The 21,708-nt window shown below is 43.9% G+C and overlaps 1 protein-coding gene across 2 annotated transcripts; it reads left to right on the top strand.

The window, feature by feature from the left end:
* Positions 1–268: 268 nt before the first annotated feature.
* ywhae1 (tyrosine 3-monooxygenase/tryptophan 5-monooxygenase activation protein, epsilon polypeptide 1) lies at positions 269–21,582 on the top strand. 2 transcript variants are annotated; one of them, XM_064351466.1, is made up of 6 exons: positions 269–525; positions 12,486–12,685; positions 13,624–13,730; positions 14,192–14,398; positions 15,003–15,139; positions 20,361–21,582. In XM_064351466.1, the coding sequence occupies exons 1-6, from the start codon at positions 462–464 to the stop codon at positions 20,411–20,413; spliced, it is 768 nt and encodes a 255-aa protein (XP_064207536.1). In that variant the 5' UTR covers positions 269–461; the 3' UTR covers positions 20,414–21,582. The 2 variants fall into 2 exon arrangements, with proteins under 2 accessions (XP_064207536.1, XP_064207537.1); XM_064351467.1 differs by lacking the exon at positions 269–525 and adding an exon at positions 1,499–1,517.
* The last annotated feature ends 126 nt before the right edge of the window (positions 21,583–21,708 follow it).

Here is a 21,708-nt window from a genome sequence, read left to right as displayed (position 1 = left end):
GACGTGCAAGTAGCAAGCTAACCACCTATCTCGTGTTTATATATAGCTCTTTCACATCCGAATTAATGTTTTCTTCTTTTGCAAATAAGCGATTGATATTTTTAAAAATCGTTTCATTAACTACCTACTTTGTAGGTTAAAAATAACCGATGTCATTAGGTTCTCCACGTTTCTAACGTTTCCATGGAGTGGTTGCTATAGTGGCGAATTGGCGCAAGATAGGGAGGGGTGGAGATCTAATATGTGTGTGAAGAAGAAGGGGAGAGAGGGTGGTGTGTGGCGAGGACTGGGTTAGTTTCCCGGATGGAGTTCCGTCGCCATTTTTAGTCCAGTGCTACCGGTAGAGTCGGGACGCTGAGCCACTGTTGCTCCGCTAGGAATCGCCGACTGAGACAGACGCACCTAACGTCGAGCCTCTGTTCCTCCGCCCGGAAAAAACGCCAGTCCAGGCACCGAACACCATGGCAGATCGAGAAATCTTAGTATATCAGGCCAAACTTGCCGAGCAGGCTGAGAGATATGACGGTAAGAGTGAAAATAGTGTTGCTTTGAGAGAATTGTGGAGGTTGCCGACTAGATTTCTCTCACACATTCGCTCATTCCGTGTCCCCTCACCCTCCCTCTAGCGGGGGGCTTGGAAGAGAGGGAGAGGTGGTTTGAAGATGGATACGCTTTGTGAGGGATCGTGGAAGAGACAAAATGGCGGGCAATGAGAGTTTCAGGAGGGCAGAGAAAGGATACTATATGATATGGAAAGAAGCTAACATTGCTTGCTACTTGTGTCACTGTAAAAATGATCGACCATTGACACAGGCCGCACACACAGTTAATTCATGCGTTATACGTTGCGATCGTGCATGTGGTCGGTTTTGTAACGGGAATAACATGCAATTAGCCAAGGGACTTGTAAAATGGCGGCTAGCTAGCAATGTAACAATGGGTGAACATTAATTTTCGTTAGCTGGCCAACTGGTTAACCGTTTGTTAACTAGATAACTCGTAAGCCCGAAATGGGGATGAAGTCGAGTGTCGTTTTATTTCATCAACTGGAATAGCGTACCTAGTGAATTTGCAGCAAATTCATATAGTCCAGTATGGTAGACTATCAGACACATTATTTGAACGAAAACATCGCTGCGTATTACGACGCATATTCAGTAATGTTTATAGAAACAACAGTTGGTGGGCTGGCAAGATAACTAGCTCGCTAGTATTTTGAGCTAACACTAATTTAGTAATTAGCTAGCTAAATGAATTAACGTTAGCCAACCAGCTAGCATGTCGCTTTTTTTATAGCGACATGTAATTAATATTTTACGTAACAGGTCTGGCTCTTACTTCATGTGTCGTGTATAAATAAGGATATCAATATATTTGCTTTTATATATTTTACGTTTTAATACTTAGTTGGTTACGTTTTGCTCTGGTTTGGAATGGGTTCTAAAGCGTGGCTGACCAGCTAGTGTGTCACTGACGGGTGTGTGGGAGAGTTCAATATGGCGACGGCGATGAAATGGGTGCTTGCTAGCCGTCTAGTATTTGCTTAATGGAACCTCTGATTTATTTTTTCTTCCATTTTGAGTGACAGATTTTGCTGCACGTGTTTTCAAAAAAAATGTGTTTGTATAAACACGCATAACATGTTAAATTGCTTAATACACAGCTTGGTTACCTGGCTAGTTAGCTGGCTATGCTTCAAGGCTGCTAGCTATGAGCGATACGACCATTCAGCTGATGTAGCTAGCTTTTTAGTTAACCGGTCCGCATGCGGCTGGCTAACGTTAGCTAGCTAGCTAAATGTCATAGCAGGCACGCGCGCAGTCTTGACACTGCTGACAAGTACACATTGCTGCTAATTTTGGGTATACGTCTGTTACAAAAAAGCCACCGCTAGTCACATCTACCTGCAAGCTAGCTACTAATAGCAATTGAGTTCAGTTTTTATTGCCAGACTAGCGCTTCGTTTAGTTATGGCAGTGAAACTGATACTTAGCTCGTCAATATAGCTTAGAGGGAGAGATGGCAAATTTATTAGTTTCCAACCTTCGCTATTGCCAACTACGCAAATATAATTTGTTCAAGTGCCTGTATATTTATATTTATCGGCTATTTGTGTGAAGCGTGCTTACTCTGGGCAAATTTTTTGCGCTGTAGAATGTGGGTGTGGTAGCAAGCAAGAGGTTGTGCGACATGCTTGCTAGCAAAATTAGCACGCTAGTGTTAGTCAAGTGCAATTGTGAATGACAATCGGGAAGGATGTGCAATTTGCTAGCCTGGTAGCTTTGATTGCGTGGTAGATTTTTATTATGAGGATGTATGTTTCGATTGTCTTGTTGGACCGTAAGCTTAATTTGCTGTCCATGTTGACAAGGGGTTTAGAATTGATGCCAAAATGGCGGTGGTGAAGCTATCTAGCTAGCACTGGCATGCTCGTTAACTAGCAGATTCATGTGGATTTGGCTCAGTGCAGTGTAAATGGTTAATCAGGTGTCTTCCAGTGCATACTAGATGCATGGAAACGTGACGTTTCAGTTATAACCTGTTAGTAATGCGTTAAGATTCGTGTTAAGTGAAGAGATTGAAGAGGCCCCTCCCTGTTTTTGTCCGGCCTGCAGAGTTCATTCATAAAACACCCACACGAGGTGGGGAAACGTCTGCAACCTTCATGATCTGTAGGTTTTAAATCATTTACACAATTTTCCGCGTCTTTAATATTTAGACAAGGCATCAGTATCTTTGCGTATTGGCTTGGTTTATTGGAAAAATATTATGCTGCTGTGGAAGCGTTAATATTATTAGTGCATGTTAGGTCTAAAATTGTTTTGCTAAAAAGGATTCTTAGGCCGTCGCTCCTGTTGTCAGATGTGTTTTATACTAGTTGTTACTCTCGTCAAGCCAAATGACATCTTAATTTATTGTTATAGCTCCGTATAATTTTTAATCCATGGTTGCTTGCACGAAGTAGTCAGCAGAAATACGTTTACTTCCTTCTTTCAGCCGTTGAGCATACAAGCTAAATTGTTCCAAAACTGAATAGAAATAACTGACAACTTATGTATTATGTATAATGCACTTGTCAGATCTTTCAACCTTGCCTTAGTTGGTCTGAAAACCTGCCTCTTAGGTTTGCATATTATTGCTGCATGTAATATGTTTAGAATTGATATTGGCGGCCATTTGCAGTGGCTTTATTGAATTAGTCTTTAGTAATCAAGTCACAACCTTTTACTGTGTCTACAGACCTATATAACCCAGTAGCCTTCCTGACTTTTCTGTGAGTGACTAACCCAGACTACAATAAAACATTTTTTGACTTGATAAAGCAATGCCTTTCATCGAATAGTTTAGTGATGGGGAGCAGCGTAGTTTTTGCTAATTTCCACTTAGACAGGTACAGCAAGGTAGATCCAAGTCTTTTTGCTCTGCAGTCATTAGAGTGTATTTTCAGGCTTTGCGGAGCAGAAGCTTGACAAATTTAAGATGCCGTTTTGTGTAGGATAAGTTTAAACATAAGCTCTAAAGCAGCTTTGTGTCAGTTCAGTTGCATATGTTCAAATGAGTTGAAAATATTCATAATCTTATAGCATTTTTGAATCAATGTGCTCAAACAATTTTATTCACCGCAATCACTTTTGTTCTAGTAAATAATTTTTATGGTGCATTGGCTGCCTCAAGAACTAGAAACTTGCCAATAAATCTGTCAAGGTCATGTGATAATCATGCAATTGCTGCTTGGTTAGCTTTCATGTGAGGCAGAGACTGAGAGTTTGACATGATTTGTCACTGTAATGTTTGAATGCAATTAGAGGAGGAGTCTCCATTCACAAGTGGGTTTCTATAATAGGATGGCTGTTCATTGGGGATAGATCTTAACTATTGTAATGTGATTTTTTGCTCTGGCCTACTTTGTCTATTTAGTGTGATGGGTAGACCGGATCAGGTCTTTGCTGTAATGAGAAGTGCTTGCAAATGTAGGGAGACTAACATTTTCAGCCTCAATTGAAGCTTTCCCCAACTGATGGATGTGCGTAGCTGGTGTCACCGGGGGGTATGCATGTGTGGTACTTGCATAATGCCTTCTTTATAATTAAACTTGTATCCATGGTGCAGATAAAAACTTGATTGGCTTAAGTGTGTGTGTGTGTGTTACATCTACAGTTTTGCTGTCATCCGAAGGCTTTTCACCTTCCTCGCCGTCATTTTTTTCCCGTTTGTGTGCAGCTGCACACCCCACTCTTCGTCTCTGCTGGATGCAGTGCTGGTGGCCTGAGAATCTTTAAAGAATTCCATGTCGTCATGGCAGTCTCCCCGAGGCAACTACCATTAACATGTCAGTCTAAGGCAGAGTCCGTCTCCAAAGAACTGAATTTTTGATTAAAACATTTTTTTTAAAAAGCTTAAAAGCACCTGAGAGCTTGGATAGTTTTATTTCTTGTACAGTATTTCTTATAAAGTATAGAATAATTTTCTGTTTTTAAATGTAATACACTTGCCCCGCAGTTGAAGGTGCTGTCTGTTTCCCCCTCTCGTGTAAACCAGTTTCACAACTCTAAGAATGTGTTTGCAGATCAGAGCCATTGTGTCCAGAGGCTGTGGGGAATTGTCCACCGCAGCCCGTGGCTAGTCTGCTCTTCATTTCTCCAGTGGGATTCTCTGACTTGTGATGCATTGTGTTTAAGGTGTGTGAATCGTTCTGCCATTGGGCTCAGTAATTCATTACGCCAAATTCAAATTCACTCTTTGATCTGGATTTGCTTTCACGTTTCCCCCTGCCACTCAGCAGGTCTGGAAGCTTGCCCCATAAAATGGCTGAAGTATAGAGCTTTTATTTTATTTTTTGAAGATCATGCAGGGTAGGGCACATGGGAGGGGGCGGGGGGGACTTTCAATGGATCAGCAGCTTGGCATTGATTGTGTTGATATGTTGCATCCGATTTTAAGTCGTTAGCCGTTTTAGTTAAATGTGTTCCAGAACGTTACCTAAACAAGAAGTCAAGATAATTCAGTGATATTGTATAAAATGCACCATTTCCCTTATGGTGAAATCCAAACGTGTGTACAAATGAATCAATGACACCAGAAGCAATTCAGTATTTGAGTAGTTTTTATGTACCGTGGTTGATTTTGAGGGGAGAGAAAAGCTTAAAATGGTTGTATTGGGTCGAAAAAAACAGGACTCTTGCAAATGCTGTAGTAATGTTCTATAATTAAAGCGTGGTGCTTTGTTTCACTTCTTGCTCCAGGCTATTGAGAGAGAGCTAACTATTTGTCTGCCCTGCTTCAGTGGTGAACTGGTTTAAAAATGTATTTTATTTTTTGTATAAAAGAGTGGACAGTCTGCCCTCCTTTGATTGTTGTTGTTTTTTTTTGCAAGTTAAATTTTTAAAAATTTATTACTGGAATACATGTTGGCCAGACAGTACAGCATCTGAATTGAGCCAGTGTAAAAACATATGCTCCTTTTTTATAGCACATGCAATCGTGAGACAAAACCTTGGGTGTGGTGAGTGGGAGCAACACCTTATACCAAATAAAGAGTTTCCTTAGATTAAGCATATGATATAGGCCTAATCAGTGACCTATGCTTGTCATACTTTCCTGGACCCCCCAGCAAAGTATGACTATATGAAATGAAGAGACCAGTCCTTGATTACGGTCCCCTTGGATGGTTTTAGACTGTATTCAGGCAGAGGAATGCAGAAGGGACAACGGACAGGACGGGAGATCAGTCGTCCAACCGCGCATGCGCTGGGATTCATTTATGGCTTTAGAGTTTGCTGCTAAACAAACAGAAGCCCCCAATTACTCAACGCAATGAAACCATTGGAATTTTTGGGTGGGGGAGTCATGGAGGTTTGCTTTCAGTAGGACAAAAATGGTGCAATCTGCATAGTGCCATAGTAGTAGAATGCATACGGCTTGCTTTTCACCAGTTCTGATGAGCACATCATCCCGTAGATTCGATGACAAACCACAACAACAGTAAGCTTCCTTCCTTTTATTCAGCCAGTGAGAAGGAGCTGCTAATTTGGCCTGTCTCTATGTAGCTGACCGTGTTCCTTCTCTGTGGTAAATGCCTTCACTTAGACACCAGTAATGAGATTCCACTCTCACCTGGCAGTGTACCACTTCTGCCATTACAGTAGTTGGCTGAAAGATTTGGAGTAAAAGTGAATTTAAATGTCAGTGCATCAAAAATGCTCATACAAAAATATTAAATTCACAATGTGAGTGCTGTCCTTATCTTATTGATAATGTATCAAAATATGATGTGTGAATAAAAGCGTGTGCCTGGGGATGTCTCGTGGCGTGGCCTGTGGAGCACTGTCCGCATGCTCATTGCGAGCCGCGACGTCGGCGGTTCGAGTCCGACCGCGCAACCTTTATCGCACATCTCTCCCTCGCTCTCCCCTGTTCCTCCTGTCTCTCTACACTGTCAAATGCATGACTTTGCTTTGCTGTGTGTGAAATGCTGGCTTGTGCCTTTTGTGGAGCTGCTATGAGGTTAAGCACATTGTGATTTACATTAGTGGTGTGGTTTTTGCCTTGATGTTTTCATTATTACTGGCATAGAGTTGCAAACTTGCAAACTAATGACCAAAAATGGTTGAGTCACAAAGCTCATCTCTTAGGGAGATGAAACGGAATAATGTTCTCCATTAAGCGGATTGTTCCAAAACCTGACCACGAGCGCTCCAATTGGTTACTGGGATCATATTTGGATGCCTGTTGAGAAATAGAGCAACACCCACGGTTTTCTTGTTCTCATAAATATTCATTTCGCTATAAATCCCTCTTTAATTGGCAGCTCGTAGATATTACTTTTCCTGCCTGGAAGTGTGTGTTAGAATAATTAAATATCCGCCTTATGGAAATGATTTTTTTTATTTATTCGAAATGTCTGAACCTTTGGTGCATTGTTTTTAAGTAGTTTGCTGGGTCAGTCCTGTTTTGTGGATTATTGGTTGCCATTTCTTTTACTCTGTACAGCTTGCATGTCTGGCATTGGGTAAACGTGGGTTTTTGTTGTAGGTTGACAGGCTCAGACATGATCGCCTTTAGTCCTTAACTTTTAAAGTCTAGCAATTATAAGAAAAAATGATTAGGTTTGCAGCCTTCAGCGACCTCACTGAGTTTGCGAAGAAGGTCTAATGCTTGTGTACTTCAGTTAAAAATAATAAGGTTAACGACAAATGTGGATTTATTCAGGCCTTTGGCTGTTCTGCTGCATCTAAGAATCACTGTGTCAAAGTCTAATTCTTCATGTGTTTGTAAATCTGAAACAAGGTTTTTCAAATTGTGACTCAGATAAAATTGATATCTCCATTCAGTCCAGATTGCTTTATTGGCATGACAACACTGCATTTGTATTGCCGAAACATACAGGAATAAAGAAAACAAGGACATGCATCAAACACTGACCATATATGTAACAGCAGAGACTAGAAATGAACGAACAGTAACCACGCATGAAAACTTAGAAAGGATAATGGAAAATAAAGTAGTAAAAATCAATGGTGATGATAATCATGCGGATAATAATGATAAATATGATCATATAATGCACATTAAAGTAAATGGGGTTGGGTTTGTACATTTAAAGATCCACGTCACTCACTGTCCCCACGACGGTGGCAGGCAGGCGCCTATGCTATTGTGCCGCCAGTGCACGGCATTCCTCCTCTCTAAGAGTGATGGGGACTTTATGTATTGAACTCTTGCAATGCATTTTACTCGTTTGTAATAAAATGCATCTCTGTATCAGCTTTGTTGAGATGGTAGTACTTGCACAACCTTTCTTCCTTGGGAAGCCATGTTTGCTGATGTCAGCCTTTTTCAATGGCCGAGCTGTGCTCATGGCGTCTACTTTGCCTATGTAGTTCTTGGTTTTTTTGTCAGTCACCATGGGCTTGTCTGGTAGTATGTCTCTCTCCTCCTCCCCGTTCTTCCATGTCTCTTAGTTTTACAATGTAGGGCTTTATTACATAACCCACCCCATCCCAGGAGTTTTAGTATTCTGCTCTCGTTCCTGAGAAGTTTATTTGGGGCCTCCCCCTTTCGGTCCCCTCGGGCTCTGGCTCCTCCTCTCCCTGTAGCCGTGGCCTGTAGCAGTTAGCGAAGTCGGCGGCTGTGTGCAGAGCGTGTAGGGAGAAGGGACGCTTGGCGCAGTCCACTTTTACTAAAAACTAAGTTGTGCCGTTCTGGATGACGACCTTTAGGTCCGTTTTAAAACCTGCTGAGTCAGAAGGAACGATCCGGTAGAGCGCAGATGGTGTCTGTGCGGATTCCCCGCAGGCTGCCCGGGCCAGGCCGTCCTGCGAACCGGGTGTGGTTCTTTACTTTGAGCTGGTAGGGGTAAAGTGAGCCATGCCATTCATATTTGGATTGGGTCTAACTCTAGTCATTTGAACCTGTGAAGATAGTTTGGTGCCTTAGGGAACTAGTAATCGTGTATAGATTTGGGTAGTTAAAGCACACATTGTTCCCTCTGGCTTTTCAGGTCCCGCTGGATTTTCATGTCGAAAGGGCAAAGGAGACACAGGTTCCTGATTGGTTTTTTTATAACAGGTCTCTGAATTTAGCACTGATATTGATATTCATTACAAGGTGAGCAATATGGCCCAAGAATCATATTACTGTTTTTAGAATGCCATTAATATCACAGGATTAAGTAACATGATTCAAAAACAAAGTTTTGGCAAAGTGATGTTTAAAATTCTGATAAGCTTTAAATTTAATAACATTACTGTAGTTCTTAAACAGTAAATGCTGGGGCCTGTGATTTCAGCGGCGATAATATATGCATACTAATATTCATTCATTTATCCTTTTTATTCATATTATATGAATGCATGCAATGCATATAATTCATGGATTCCAAGCTCTGGTTACCATGAAATTTTTCAATAAGGCACACAAATGGTTAATTTTGTGACAGGGGGAGATTAATACTGTGCAGTTCTACCACAGTTCTATTTAAAGTCTGTCACCATTGGTTGAAATATTTTTGCTAATCGAGGCTTTTCAAGGCCAGCAACACTGGTCAGCTTGTTAGCTGGTTATCAGTCATACCTGTAATGGCTTTTCCGAGAAGTTTTGCAGGAAAAGTATTATGGCTGATATTGTTCCAGCGAGGATACAGGTCTTATCACCCATCCCTGTATTCAGCATGCACTGTAATACATGGTTAATAATGACAAATTGCCAACTGCCTTATCAGTTTAAGGGAGTGGTTTGATAAAGTCTATTGATTCTGTACAACATGAGGCATAATGTCACTTTATGGTTGAGATGAAGATTTTAAAAAGTAATTCATGATGGATTTGTTCAAAGACCTGACTAATTTTTCCTTTTTTTTTGGTCTATGTGCGCTAATGGTAGTACCTGCTGCATAGCTTTAGTGTTTTGTGGTACATGCATGTGATTGGCCCCTGTTGAGTTGTTACATTTCTGCCTTCCCTGATGGTGACATTTGATTGGGTATATACTATAGCTTCTTAACTTGCAGCATACACAAGAGCCCATGTGCGACCAGTTCCTTTCGTTTGAGCTGCCTGACTTTGGCATGTCGTTCTAACGACCTCACGTTATTCACGGTCACCCCACCCCCTTTGACGTGCTTTAAATGTGAAAAGCTAGCAGTTGCATTTGGCTCTTGAGGGGGGGACTGCAGTTTTACTTAATGGAATTTTGGGTATGGCGACACTACATTGAAGGTCCTGTTTCTTTGGGCTAACAGGAATAGCCTGACTGGTTTCACTGACGCCAGAGTCTGCTGTCCTCTTTAGTTTATCAGCATTGTAAATGCCCGTGCTCAGATTGACACGGTTTAATATCAGGCCGCTGAGTATGTGGAATCACTGTTGGGAACAGCTTGGAAGTATCCAGGAATGCCCCTGTCTTCCCCTGAGGTTCCCCTGAGTTATTGGGCAGCTAGCTGGGAGGTAAAGGCCAAAGTTCCACAAGGTTAGGCATGACATCATCGGAATCCTCCGAGCCCAACTGCCTTTTTTTCAGCCCTTCCCTTCCACAGGGCTGATCTCTGTAGTTTATTCTGTTACATTAAACCTGGTCCATGTTTTTTACGCACCGATGAAAATGTTAAATAAATGAAGAATCAAAGTTTTAAAAAGATCCAGCGTTGGCTGCATTTGCTGAGTCACTGGTATAATTTGTGATGCACAGAGTGAACTTGATGAATCACTAAGTTGGAATAAATGATTTTTAATAGTGGGAGGAACAATTCGGCCTATATCGGTTCAGATTTCGGTTTGGGACAAATTTTCTGTTGTCTGTGTGTCTTGTTAGTATTACAAGAGGAGGAGGAAATCCAGGACCTCTGCTCATTGAAAATGTGAGCGCAGTTTTAAATAAAGGAAAATTCTGGATTTAAGTGCAGGCATTTAAAGCATTTGAGCTCCTAAGCCCTGAGGCTCTGTGCTGGAGTTAAAGGTGGGGAGGGGTGAATCTGAGTCAGGCTGCTCGTTTTTCAAATGGTTTGTTAAGGCGATCACTGCGATTGGCCTTCCACTCGTCTCCAGGGAGATTCTGTGGCGTGCTGTGTGCCGGGCGGTCAGTGGACGTGGGAGGCCGTCTGTGGAAGCGGGGACAGTTGCCGGAGTGGTCAGCGGACGCTGGGGCGATCCGTGCGGGATCAGCCCACTTCCTAGAGGTGTGATCTGTGCGGGATCAGCCCACTTCCTAGAGGTGTGATCTGTGCGGGATCAGCCCACTTCCTAGAGGTGTGATCCGTGCGGGATCAGCCCACTTCCTAGAGGTGGATCGTGCGGATCAGCCCACTTCCTAGAGGTGTGATCCGTGCGGGATCAGCCCACTTCCTAGAGGTGTGATCCGTGCGGGATCAGCCCACTTCCTAGAGGTGTGATCCGTGCGGGATCAGCCCACTTCCTAGAGGTGTGATCCGTGCGGGATCAGCCCACTTCCTAGAGGTGTGGTCCGTGCGGGATCAGCCCACTTCCTAGAGGTGTGATCCGTGCGGGATCAGCCCACTTCCTAGAGGTGTGATCCGTGCGGGATCAGCCCACTTCCTAGAGGTGCGATCCGTGCGGGATCAGCCCACTTCCTAGAGGTGTGGCGCGTATTTCCCATAAGCTGGGCCCTCTGAATGAGTACGGAGCTTATGACAGCCCTGCCTCGGCCCTGCAGCCGTGGAGGTGGGCGGATTATACGGGTCCTCTTAAGGTCTGTAAAAAACCGCCCTGAAGGTGCAGCTGCTTGACACACACTCGTCTGAGGTCCTCACAATGACTTTGTCCCAGCAGGGAGCCAGATCCACAAAAACGTTTACACACAAAGCTGGATTCAACCTGTCGATCACTCGGGAACGGCAGTTACCAGTTGGGTGTCTGTGGAATGTTTGAAAGAGCTAGGTGGCGCCCTTTTGCCGGGCTTGTTGCAGAATGCTTACATTCGGTGTAAAATGCGGGCGTTTCGTGCGTGAGCTGCTCCTAGGCCTTGCATCATGGGTTCTGATCAGTTGGAGGAGATGTTAGTGAAATGGGAGTAGAACTGGTTCTGTTTGTCTTGTCATGTGGTGGTTGTTACTGTGTCTTTGCTAGGTCCCCTTGTAAAGATATGCCATGCTCTGTGGGACTTCCTGGCTGAGGAATAATAAATAAAAATCTGATAAATCTTTAAATAACTGCTTGATTTGAAGATATTTTGTTGTGTTGGCAATAGAAATGGTCCCACACAAGGGAAAAATTGTTCCCTGCTAAGCCTTGTATATTGATGCAGCAGAGATGCAATGTGTGATGTATTGGCCAGTTTTAAGCACTTCATCTGCCTAGTTGCTTTTGGCAGTTTTCAGTACGGTACATGTGGTTGGTACAAACATTTCCAGTGTAGCTGATGCCTTGATCCAAAATTAGCGCTCCTTCTTAAACACTGGTATTCACATTCTGAAAATAGTTCATCTTTGTGTTTCACTTGAGTATTTGGGTGTCCTGGGTAATTTTCCTTTGCTTCATGGACATACTTAATGGTGCCCTTATACACAATTGGTGTACGGGTGATAACAATACAGCAGTAATAGGCTTACGTTCTGCTTCTTGGTGCCTTTTCTTTTCTCGTCACTCGGATCCAGCACTAATGTTGGCACACAGTCAAGTGGAAGTGTTAGAATACTTGCTCTGGCCATTGTGTCTGTTACTTCAGTCAGGGTCAATAAAGTTCATTTCGATCCCATTGCCTTTTTGGATATAATGTTAGTATAGTAATGAGGCTAGATGTTTATTTGATGCCTTCAGCTCTGCGTGGTTCCACCAGATGAGGGGAGACGCTACGAATGAGTCGAGCTTACAGCCACCCGAATGGCTGCATTTTCTCCTTTACGTAGTGAGTCACAATGTGATCCCAACTGGCACTAGCCTTAGGCTGGAGGGGGGTGGGGGTACCTAGCAGGATTATTTGGCAAAGCATGAGTGGGTTCTCACTTGTCCCCCCCCCCCCCTCCCTTCCTGCAGAAATGGTGGAGTCCATGAAGAATGTAGCCGGCATGGATGTGGAGCTCACAGTGGAGGAGAGAAACCTGCTATCCGTGGCGTACAAGAACGTGATCGGCGCCAGGAGAGCGTCCTGGAGGATAATCAGCAGTATTGAACAGAAGGAGGAGAACAAGGGCGGAGAGGACAAACTCAGAATGATCCGGGAATACAGGCAAACGGTGAGCCAGCAGCGCGACACACAGGGGCTTGCGGGGTGTCCTGTCAGATGGGGGGGGGGCTTCCGAAAAAGCCCATTTTAAAGTCTGAAAGAGCGCATTTCACTTTTTCTCTGCTTTTGCTTTTTCATTTACTAGCCCCCGACAGCGTGCCTTGTGCTGTCTCTTTGTTCCCGTGTGACGAACGGAACGTTGCACAAAAAAGTTAGGGCAGCTCAAAAGAAAAAAGCAAAACGTTTGGGGTTCGCATTTGGCAGCGAGTGTCAGTTGTGCGGTGGACTTTGTACATTTTTGTGGGTGGGGGTGGGAGGGTGGCACAAGAAAGAAAAATGATAGTGTGGTGCATACCATCATTTATTATGACGTCGTACTGTGCAGCTTATTCGCTGGCGTAGCGATGGCGGTGCCAAGCTAGCGCTACGCATTTGGCTGCACCCGCGCCCGCCTCACCAGTGATTCCCCACCGCCCCCTCTCCATGTCTGGCTCGCACAAACGGGTGGGCTTAGGACAGGCTGCATGCCAGGCTAAAAATGTACCCCACCACAGCCTGGCTGCATGGCACCCTGCGCTCTGCACCCTGCGCTCTGTACCCTGCCGCTCTGTACTCTGCACACAGCACCCTGCACACAGCACCCTGCACACTGCACCCTGCGCCCTGCACCCTACACAGTGCACCCTGGGCAATGCACCCAGCACCGACGGAACATTAACCAGCTGGAACGTCGACTGGGGTTTTTGTTGTTTTTCTTTGTTTTTTGGAGCCGTTACAATGTGTGCTTGCTTGATGTCCTGCTAATCATGGGTTGGGTGTTGGGGTAAGAAATTGGGCTTTTTATTTCATTTTTCGAATGCATTTCTTAACTTTTTAAATTATGTTTTAGAAGTAGGATTTATAATTGCCGTGGTGGTCCATGTATTAACCTTAACCTTTTCCCTGTAGGTTGAGACTGAACTGAAATCAATCTGTAATGACATTCTGGATGTACTGGAAAAGCATCTCATTCCATCTGCAAACTCGGGAGAATCCAAGGTTTTCTACTACAAAATGTACGTCTGCAAACCCTTTCTGTACCTCGTCTAGGAATCCTCTTCCTTGATGTATATGTTTGTCGCGGCATGCAACAACGTTATATATTTATTTGTATACGTTTACTTTTTGTACGTACATGTGTTTTGGAGTATTTACTTAAACTGTAACCAATTTCTGTGCATTTAATAAAATTTGTGGCCTGGTGTTCTTGTGTAAAAGCAATGTTTAGTATGTAGTATCAGTAGACTGGGGGGGGGGGGGGATTATTTGTGCAACAGGTTTTTTTTTGGAGCCCAGAGAATGACATCACACATTCAGCATGATGGCTCCCAGCTTTAGTTTGAAAGACGAGGTCACACTCGATGTACTAACTTGCATGGGGGTTTTTTTTTTTTGGTTTTGTTTTGGGTTTTTTTTTACATTAAGAGGCCTTGCAGAGGGAGTTGAGCCTCAGCCTTTCCTGTCATTGTCTCCCCAGGAAAGGTGATTATCACAGGTATCTGGCAGAGTTCGCCACAGGGAACGACAGGAAGGAGGCGGCAGAGAACAGCTTGGTAGCTTACAAAGCTGCCAGCGACATCGCCATGATAGAACTCCCACCCACACATCCCATCCGCTTAGGTCTTGCACTGAACTTCTCCGTATTTTATTATGAAATCCTCAATTCCCCTGACCGTGCGTGCAGGTAAGACCCCCGTCCGTCCTCTCTCTCCTCTTCAGAGCCCGTCTGCTTTGGAGTTTCTGATTTTGGCCTTCGTTTTGGCTTTTCAGTTATTTTTCACCCTCTTAGGCTTTGTGAAGTTGGTTGATATTTCTTTAGCCTTATTTTCAGTTTCTGAACCTGGTTTTTCAATATCTGTATTTTTGAAAAACTAAATAGAGGAAAGCAACGCTTTAAGAACATTTCAGATCAAGATGGCCTGTTTTGGAGATGAGACCACACAAAGTGTATTGTGCAAAAAGTATTTGATTTATTGAGGACAAACCCCCTCAAAAATATTTGCAATTTAGTTTTTCTCGTGACCTACTCGGTGCAGAAAACGTCCTTTAATACTTTGTTCCCTGTAGATTCTGTAATTCTTTCTCGTGCTTTGTGAAGTTTGTGTTTCACCTTTCAGATTTAGTCTGTGATGCAGCTCATGGAGGGAGATAATAGCAATTTCTGAAAATCCATTCATGTCCGTTGTTTATCACTAGCTTTACCGTAACTGGCGCCATCTTCAGAGGCATACGTTTAAAAAATTTTTCCAGAGCTACAAGCGGTTTCCCTCTGTCCCCGTTTGCTGCAGGTTGGCAAAGGCAGCATTCGACGATGCCATTGCAGAGCTGGACACGTTGAGTGAAGAAAGCTACAAGGACTCTACGCTCATCATGCAGTTGTTACGTGACAACCTGACACTATGGACTTCAGACATGCAGGGAGATGGTAAGAACCAGAGCGCTTCCGCAAACCCTGTGAAAAGTGCATCACAGAGCCGGCAGTGAACTTTCTTCCCCCCCCCCCCCCCCCCCGTTCCCAATTCCACAGAGATACCATGCTGTGATTGAGGGATGAGCTTGTATTCGGCTCCGCCAGCTCAATCAGGAAACGCTGACTTCCGCACCGTGCGGCCAGCTGATGGCAATAGATGATGATAAAAAATAAAGCCCCATGCTAGTGACCCCAGAGGCATGTAGCTACGGTATGAAAATCAGTGTCTGAAGAATCTGGCAAAGTTGCATTCACCTTGATGTGACTACGACAATAGTGTAGTGTCTAAGGTTTATTGCTAGTTTTGCCAAACTGCTTTACTGCTTTTCCTCTGTTTCGGCTGCTCGGGCGTAGCTATGACATTGTGTTTAATAGGAGGATAATGGAGGCAGTGAAATTGCCTTGTCCAGGTCCCTGGTTGGGCTTTTTTGGAATTGCATTATAATCTTGCAGTTAATCAGTAAATGGGACTGCAGTGTAATGGTGGGGGCAGGTGGCAGTGCCTGGATCCTGCAGAGCCAGTACTCTAGTAAAGTGCTTTCATCGCTATCCTAACAGACTGAACGGCTTCCGTGGAAACAAATGAGCCAAGATGGCGCCTCCCTTTCATCCTCTAGGGATGGAACTGCTGTGTGCCAAAATGCTTGAATAACCTTTTACTTTTGACATGATTGCTGTGAATGCAATGGCCTCGTTATCAGGTGTATTTAGTGTGCACAGTGAACATTGATATGGTAGGTATTTTAGAGAATTCTGAGGTGAAAATTTGTTTTTAAATGTTCTGAAATGGTTCCAAATCTGTTGTTTTATGAGGGTGCATAAGCATGAAATTTAGTGTAAATATACTACCATTTGCCACTGTACACGCATGCCCATTATGAAAAAATAACATGTAACAAATATATCAAAGGTTTGCAAATAAGGGGACATCAGTTTCATCTATTTGGGTTTGTTTCAAGTGTGCTGTTGCTAGGGAACTTGATGTCACATCTGCCAGCTCATGGTAGGGATTCTCCCTTGAGAAACATGTTAGTAAAGCAGCAGGTTTTGGGGGAGAGGTGTGGCTAATGGGATAGAAGCCCCTCCCCCCTCTTTTCTCTTTGTCTTTCTTTCCCAGTTTCCTGCTTCTCGCTTTACAGCAGCCCTCAGTTAATGCCAGCAGCTGCAGCTCCCTCTCTCCCCCCTCCTCTTTCCACCTCTCCTACCCTAGTGCATGTCTTACAGATCTCTTTCCTACTCTAATGTAACTCATTTTTTCTCCCTATTTATCCCTTCATTCCCTCTGCGTAGATTCCTAAGGAAAAACGTCATTCCCTGTAAAAACCCCAAAAAACAAAAACTGTACGTTGTAAGTCACTCTTCCCGGCTTCAGTGTTACCTGTGGCTTTCTCCACTAACTGGCCTCTGCATCGCCTGCCTGTTCCGTAGGGCCGACCGACCGGCCAGCCGCCACGCCCGCCCGCCGCTTTCGTTCCGCGCCCGTCCGTCGCGGCGTTGGTCCGGCCGGCCCTACACGCCGGTGAAGGACCCTGCGGTGTGAAATGCTCCCCCCCCCTTATTTAAATGTGCGGACGAGGTGCACCTCTACAGAGCTCCAGCTTAACCAGGCATGGTGATTAGCGCTGGTGTCTGCCTGGGCTCTCTGCTTTCACTACACTGCTTGACTAAAACGGGCTTCTAACAGCATGTGTACCGTTTAATAGTTTTGACTGTTTCTGTCAATGGATTTCAATTTGAAAGTTTATATGAATTGAACTATGGATCTAAATTTAGAATGATGTTAAGAGTGAATTGAAGGTTTGGGTTGAAACAAGCGCAGTGGTTCTTTTGTACCCTAACTTGCGGTGGGCTGCCCCGAGGCCCAGCCAGACCGCTGCATCCCAGCTCCCTGATCTCAGAACTCCCAAAGCCCGTCCATTTAAAGTCCTTCCAGATGAGAGATGCTCTTGCTAAAAAAATAATAATAATAATAAAATCAAGCGACCTGAAACTCTGATCAATGAACTTATCTGATCACTTGACTTGCCAGGTCAGGTCAGTGACATCACCCATGCGTTTGGTATTAAACTTGAGCCTGGGCACTGTTGAAATGATCAGAAATCGCAACAGAAAGGGGTGAAATTCAATGCGAACTGCAGTAATTTGTCAGTGTAGTCAATTCACCTTCTTCTGTCATTGTGCCTCAGGCCAGAGCTGTTTCTGCATCACCTTTGCGTTCCGGAACCATCTCTCTGCCGTTTCTGGGTTGCCATTTTAGTCGGGATTTGACAGCACACTGGACTTGCATCTCAGTGATAAGAAGTCATTTGATAACCGTTGTTTAAAATGGATGTGTTCGGTGCGCGTATGTCAGTGGGAGGGATCTCTGCAGGTTCCTGTTGGCTTAGCACCATCTGTCTGACTGCTGCTGTACGCAGCTCAACAGCAGCACGTTCTGTCCGTGCAGACCACGCCCATTTGCCCTGTAAGGGCCCTGCTTTCCCAGCCCTCCGTGTGCAGACGTGGAGAAACCGGACCTCCATTTTCACAGCGTAATCCGCCATTTTGGGTGTACAGTTTGCTGCCTTAAGCCTATTGGTGTGTTCTTTTTCCTTCTGCTGGACAAATCTCGAATCTTGCTCATTTTTGCTCTCTCCAAACAAACACTGACATGAATCCCAGATTGCTGTGGGGGTTTCAGTGTCAAGTACAGCTATGGATGGTTGGTATAGTGGCTGCTTTTGAAATTTGTTTTGCTGAAAATATATCACCCTTGTCAAATTATTTTATTTCAGATTTTTAAAATTTTATTTATTTTTTCATACCCTTACCTCAGTAAGCAATTTAGACTCATTTTTGTGTAGTGTAAACTGAGCTGAAATGTTCCAAATTTTAACTGGTAATCTTATGGAACTGCTGTAGAAATGCTGCATCCAATGTATCAAATATTGTTTACTAAAAAAATGAAGTTATTCTTTTTTACCAGTAGATGGTAGCAGCCTACTAGACTGCCTGGAGACTGCAGCTTTCTTGATAAGGAGATGAGATTGAAATGGTACATTCCAGACTTGTGCTACTGTCACACTAATGCCAATATGCGTGGATTGAAAGGGAAATTCCTGAGCATTTATGCCTTCAGGATACAGTGTCAAACATAAAGCTTAAGATTCACGCCCAGGTTTAAGTGAAAGCTACACACAGGAAGAATGTGACTGTTTGGCACGCGCCCAGAAAGGCGGTGTGTATTTCTAAGTGCGTTTGGGAGCGTGGCGTCCGGGGCTGCGGCGCATCAGAGGGGTCTTATGAGAGGGGTTAACGCTTCTGTTCAGGCCCCTTAACCAGAGAAGAGAACATCGCCGTCTCAGCGGATCGCCCTGACTTTACTGAGTTCACTTTGGGAAGAATTGATTTAAGCAGAATTTCAGTCCGTTTTTCTGAAACGGAACCGGCCCAAACCCTGGTTAATTGGCCCGGTTCACGGTTGTGTAGAACTAACTGCATTTTTGTAGTGCCTCTTCTGCATGGCTGTTTTTACGATTCCGCTGTTGCCAGGGCGCATTCATCTGAACAGGAACCCCCCTCCTTTAAAGAAGAGTACAGGAGTTTTTCTGGAAAGGGCTTTGTTGAGGCATATGTATGGAAGGGGGAGGTGGAGGTTTGGTTAAAAATGGTGGTAGATTTAGCCAGTACGGTTTGGCCCAAGCACTCGTACACCGGCGGTGTCTTCTGCTTGGGCCAGAAGTGGCCGAGTAGCGTTCTGTGTGAATCCGTGCAAAAAAAACCAAAAAAAAAACACCGTGCATTAAAGCCTCTGCACGGCCGCTTTCCTTCCTCACAGGGATCATGGCGACCGTCACAGAGCAGCACACCCCTTCCTCCTGCCCACCTGGCCCCGCCCCCCCTCCCCCTGCCACTCCCCGTCTTTCTCAGCTGTGTAATTGAGTCCCCCTGCGCCAGCTTGCCGATGCCAGCCGTCAGACGGGCGTTACGCCACCTCGGCGCAGTGTCTGAGTCATCAGTCAGGCTGCTGCCGCCTACCAGTTATTTCCCCTCCCGCGTCAGTTCAAGGTTGCTTAAGGCTAGCGAAGCACTCTTATCTATTTTACTCGACAGCATTTGCCGTCATGTGGCAATAAGACGTTACTGGGCATTACCCACAGCAAAATGTTTGATAAAATGGCCATTTTTATTCTTTGACTTTTCAGTAAGGGAAAACCCAAAATGTACCGTGACACAAAATGACCAGCCGTCTACTGGAATCTCTGTCTCTGTGAATCTCAATAGGTATCTATGATCAGCTATAAAATGACAATTCTATTGGAAGTTAACACCTTTTCAGTAATACATATGAAGGAAATCAAGTTCTGTTTTTGATTCTATTAAATTGTTCATGAAATAATTTCTACTGAATCTTTTTCTGCCATTTTAGAAATATAGTTTTATTAGGGTATTAAACTTTAAGAGTAGCCTTTGAGGAGTTGGTGGGTGGCCCATCCGGTTAAGGCACTGTTGTAGTGCATGGCACGTACTTGGCGGTAACATAGCCAATGGCTGGGGAGGATTCGATCTGCTGGGATCCGCCGCTCCTCAATAGCGACCCCTGCTGGTGGATGGTTCGCCTGCAAGTCTGCCTGTTAAGCTGCACATGAAGTGTCTTTCTCTGACTCGGTCTGTGTGAGCCTGTCTTGCGGTGCGATGAGTGTGCTTCAGAGGAGAGCACGCACTGGTCTGCACTCTCCTGGGCTTTCAGCAGTGAGTGCACACACACAATTGGGAATCCCAAATTGGGATGAGGGGGGAAGCATTAAAACTCTGTTGTGGATTTATTGCATGACATCAGGTGGATTTTCTTAAATGCACTCATTTAAGAAAACATTTGTAGATGTTGGTCTTCCGTGGTCGGAGTTTTGGCCCTATTTGTTCAGTTGGTAATTCCAAATTTGTTACTGTAGTGTCTTGAGTAAAAAAAAAATTATGCTCATTATTTGCAGTTGCTTAGCTTGTAAAGTGTCCCAACAAATACTGCTGTAGAAGGCATGCAGCACATTGCAGTGGAATCACAGGCTGCAGAACATGGTTGCTAAAAAGGCAAGGGGACCCTATGGAGGGCGTTAGGACACACGTTCGTAGCAGAATCACGGGCAGCGCTTCGGTGCGCACAGATGGTGACTTACTCCTTTTATTCCCCTCTCCTCAGGTGAAGAACAGAATAAAGAAGCGCTGCAAGATGCAGAGGATGAAAACCAGTGAGACTTCATGGCCAATACGAGACCCCAAACCCAGACTCCTCCCCCTTCCTAGTCCCGCCTTCGTGCCCCCTGCCCCCGTGTCACAGAGAGAGCCTCCCCACCCCGGCTTTTACCCAGGCTCTCCTCATTAGCTCTATGCCCCATCTGGCCTCCTAGGGGTTGGTTTTTTTTTTTTTTTTGTTTTTTTTTGTTTTTGTTTTTTTTTTGTTGTTTTTTCTTTTTTTATTACCCCATTTCATTGAGATTCATGAAAACTAAAAACTTAAATAACAGGTATTGGAAAGGCAATGCTTAGAGAGTCCCTAGATCCCCCCCCCCTTCCCAACCCCCCCCCGGTACAGGCTGTCTTGGTAATTAATAGACTCGGATCCCTTTGTTTTCAGTTCTTTCTTTATTTGCTTTTTTCCACAGCATTTTATCAGTTTGCTGGATGTATTTTGAGTATTGTTCATGTAATTACAGAAATTAATTTTTATTACCGAAACATCTGCTATAATTAGATGTGGGAACTGTAATATTTCTGTGTTAGTGCAAACATCGGTTGAAAATTAGAGAATTAAATTTTTACAAAGGGCATTCGTGTTTTAAGACAAAGGAACAAAGTGCCCTTTCTTTCATTGTTTCTTTCTGTTACAGTTTCAGAGGAAGTTGGCAGAATTCTGAATATCCAAGTGGAGCAAAAATGCCTAAAAACTTTTACAGTTTTAGTGGTTATGTCCTGTAGTGATTTGGACTGTACATTGTGCTGAAATACTGTATTGCGCACACTCTTGCTGATTTCAGGAAATGGCTGGTAGCAGTTTTAACGGAAAAAAAAAGCAAAACAAAAAAAAAAGACACGTGAAGGAGCCTTGTTGCTTTGTTCCCCATACTCAGAAAAAAGCAGGTTTGTATCAACATTTGGGAAAAAAAATTAAATGATCGAGTCAATTTGAAACCTGCATCTGTTAAAACATAAGTATACTTTATTTTTTCTTTCTCTACCCCTCTTTCTCTTCTCTCTTTTCTGTCTCATTCTTTCCTCTGTTTTTTCATTCAGTATATGTAACTTGAAGCTAATTTGTACTACTGGATATCTGACTGGAGCCACAGATAAACAATCTGTATTCTTACTGAAACACAGCATGGAATTAACATTAAACTTAAAATAAAAACAACCTGAATTAAAAACTGTTGTACCTTGTTTTAATCCAACCCCATTTCTAGGATATTTAAAATGGGGGAAAAAATTAACAGAATTGAAAATGTAAGAAGAACCCTTGTAGAACATCAACAGTAAAACTTTAATATCCATTT

The sequence above is a fragment of the Anguilla rostrata genome, chromosome 9 (assembly GCF_018555375.3).
Source record: "Anguilla rostrata isolate EN2019 chromosome 9, ASM1855537v3, whole genome shotgun sequence".
In the NCBI taxonomy this organism is placed as follows: domain Eukaryota; kingdom Metazoa; phylum Chordata; class Actinopteri; order Anguilliformes; family Anguillidae; genus Anguilla; species Anguilla rostrata.
The sequence above is the reverse complement of the archived record's forward strand: the minus strand, read 5'-3'. Positions and strand labels throughout refer to the sequence as shown.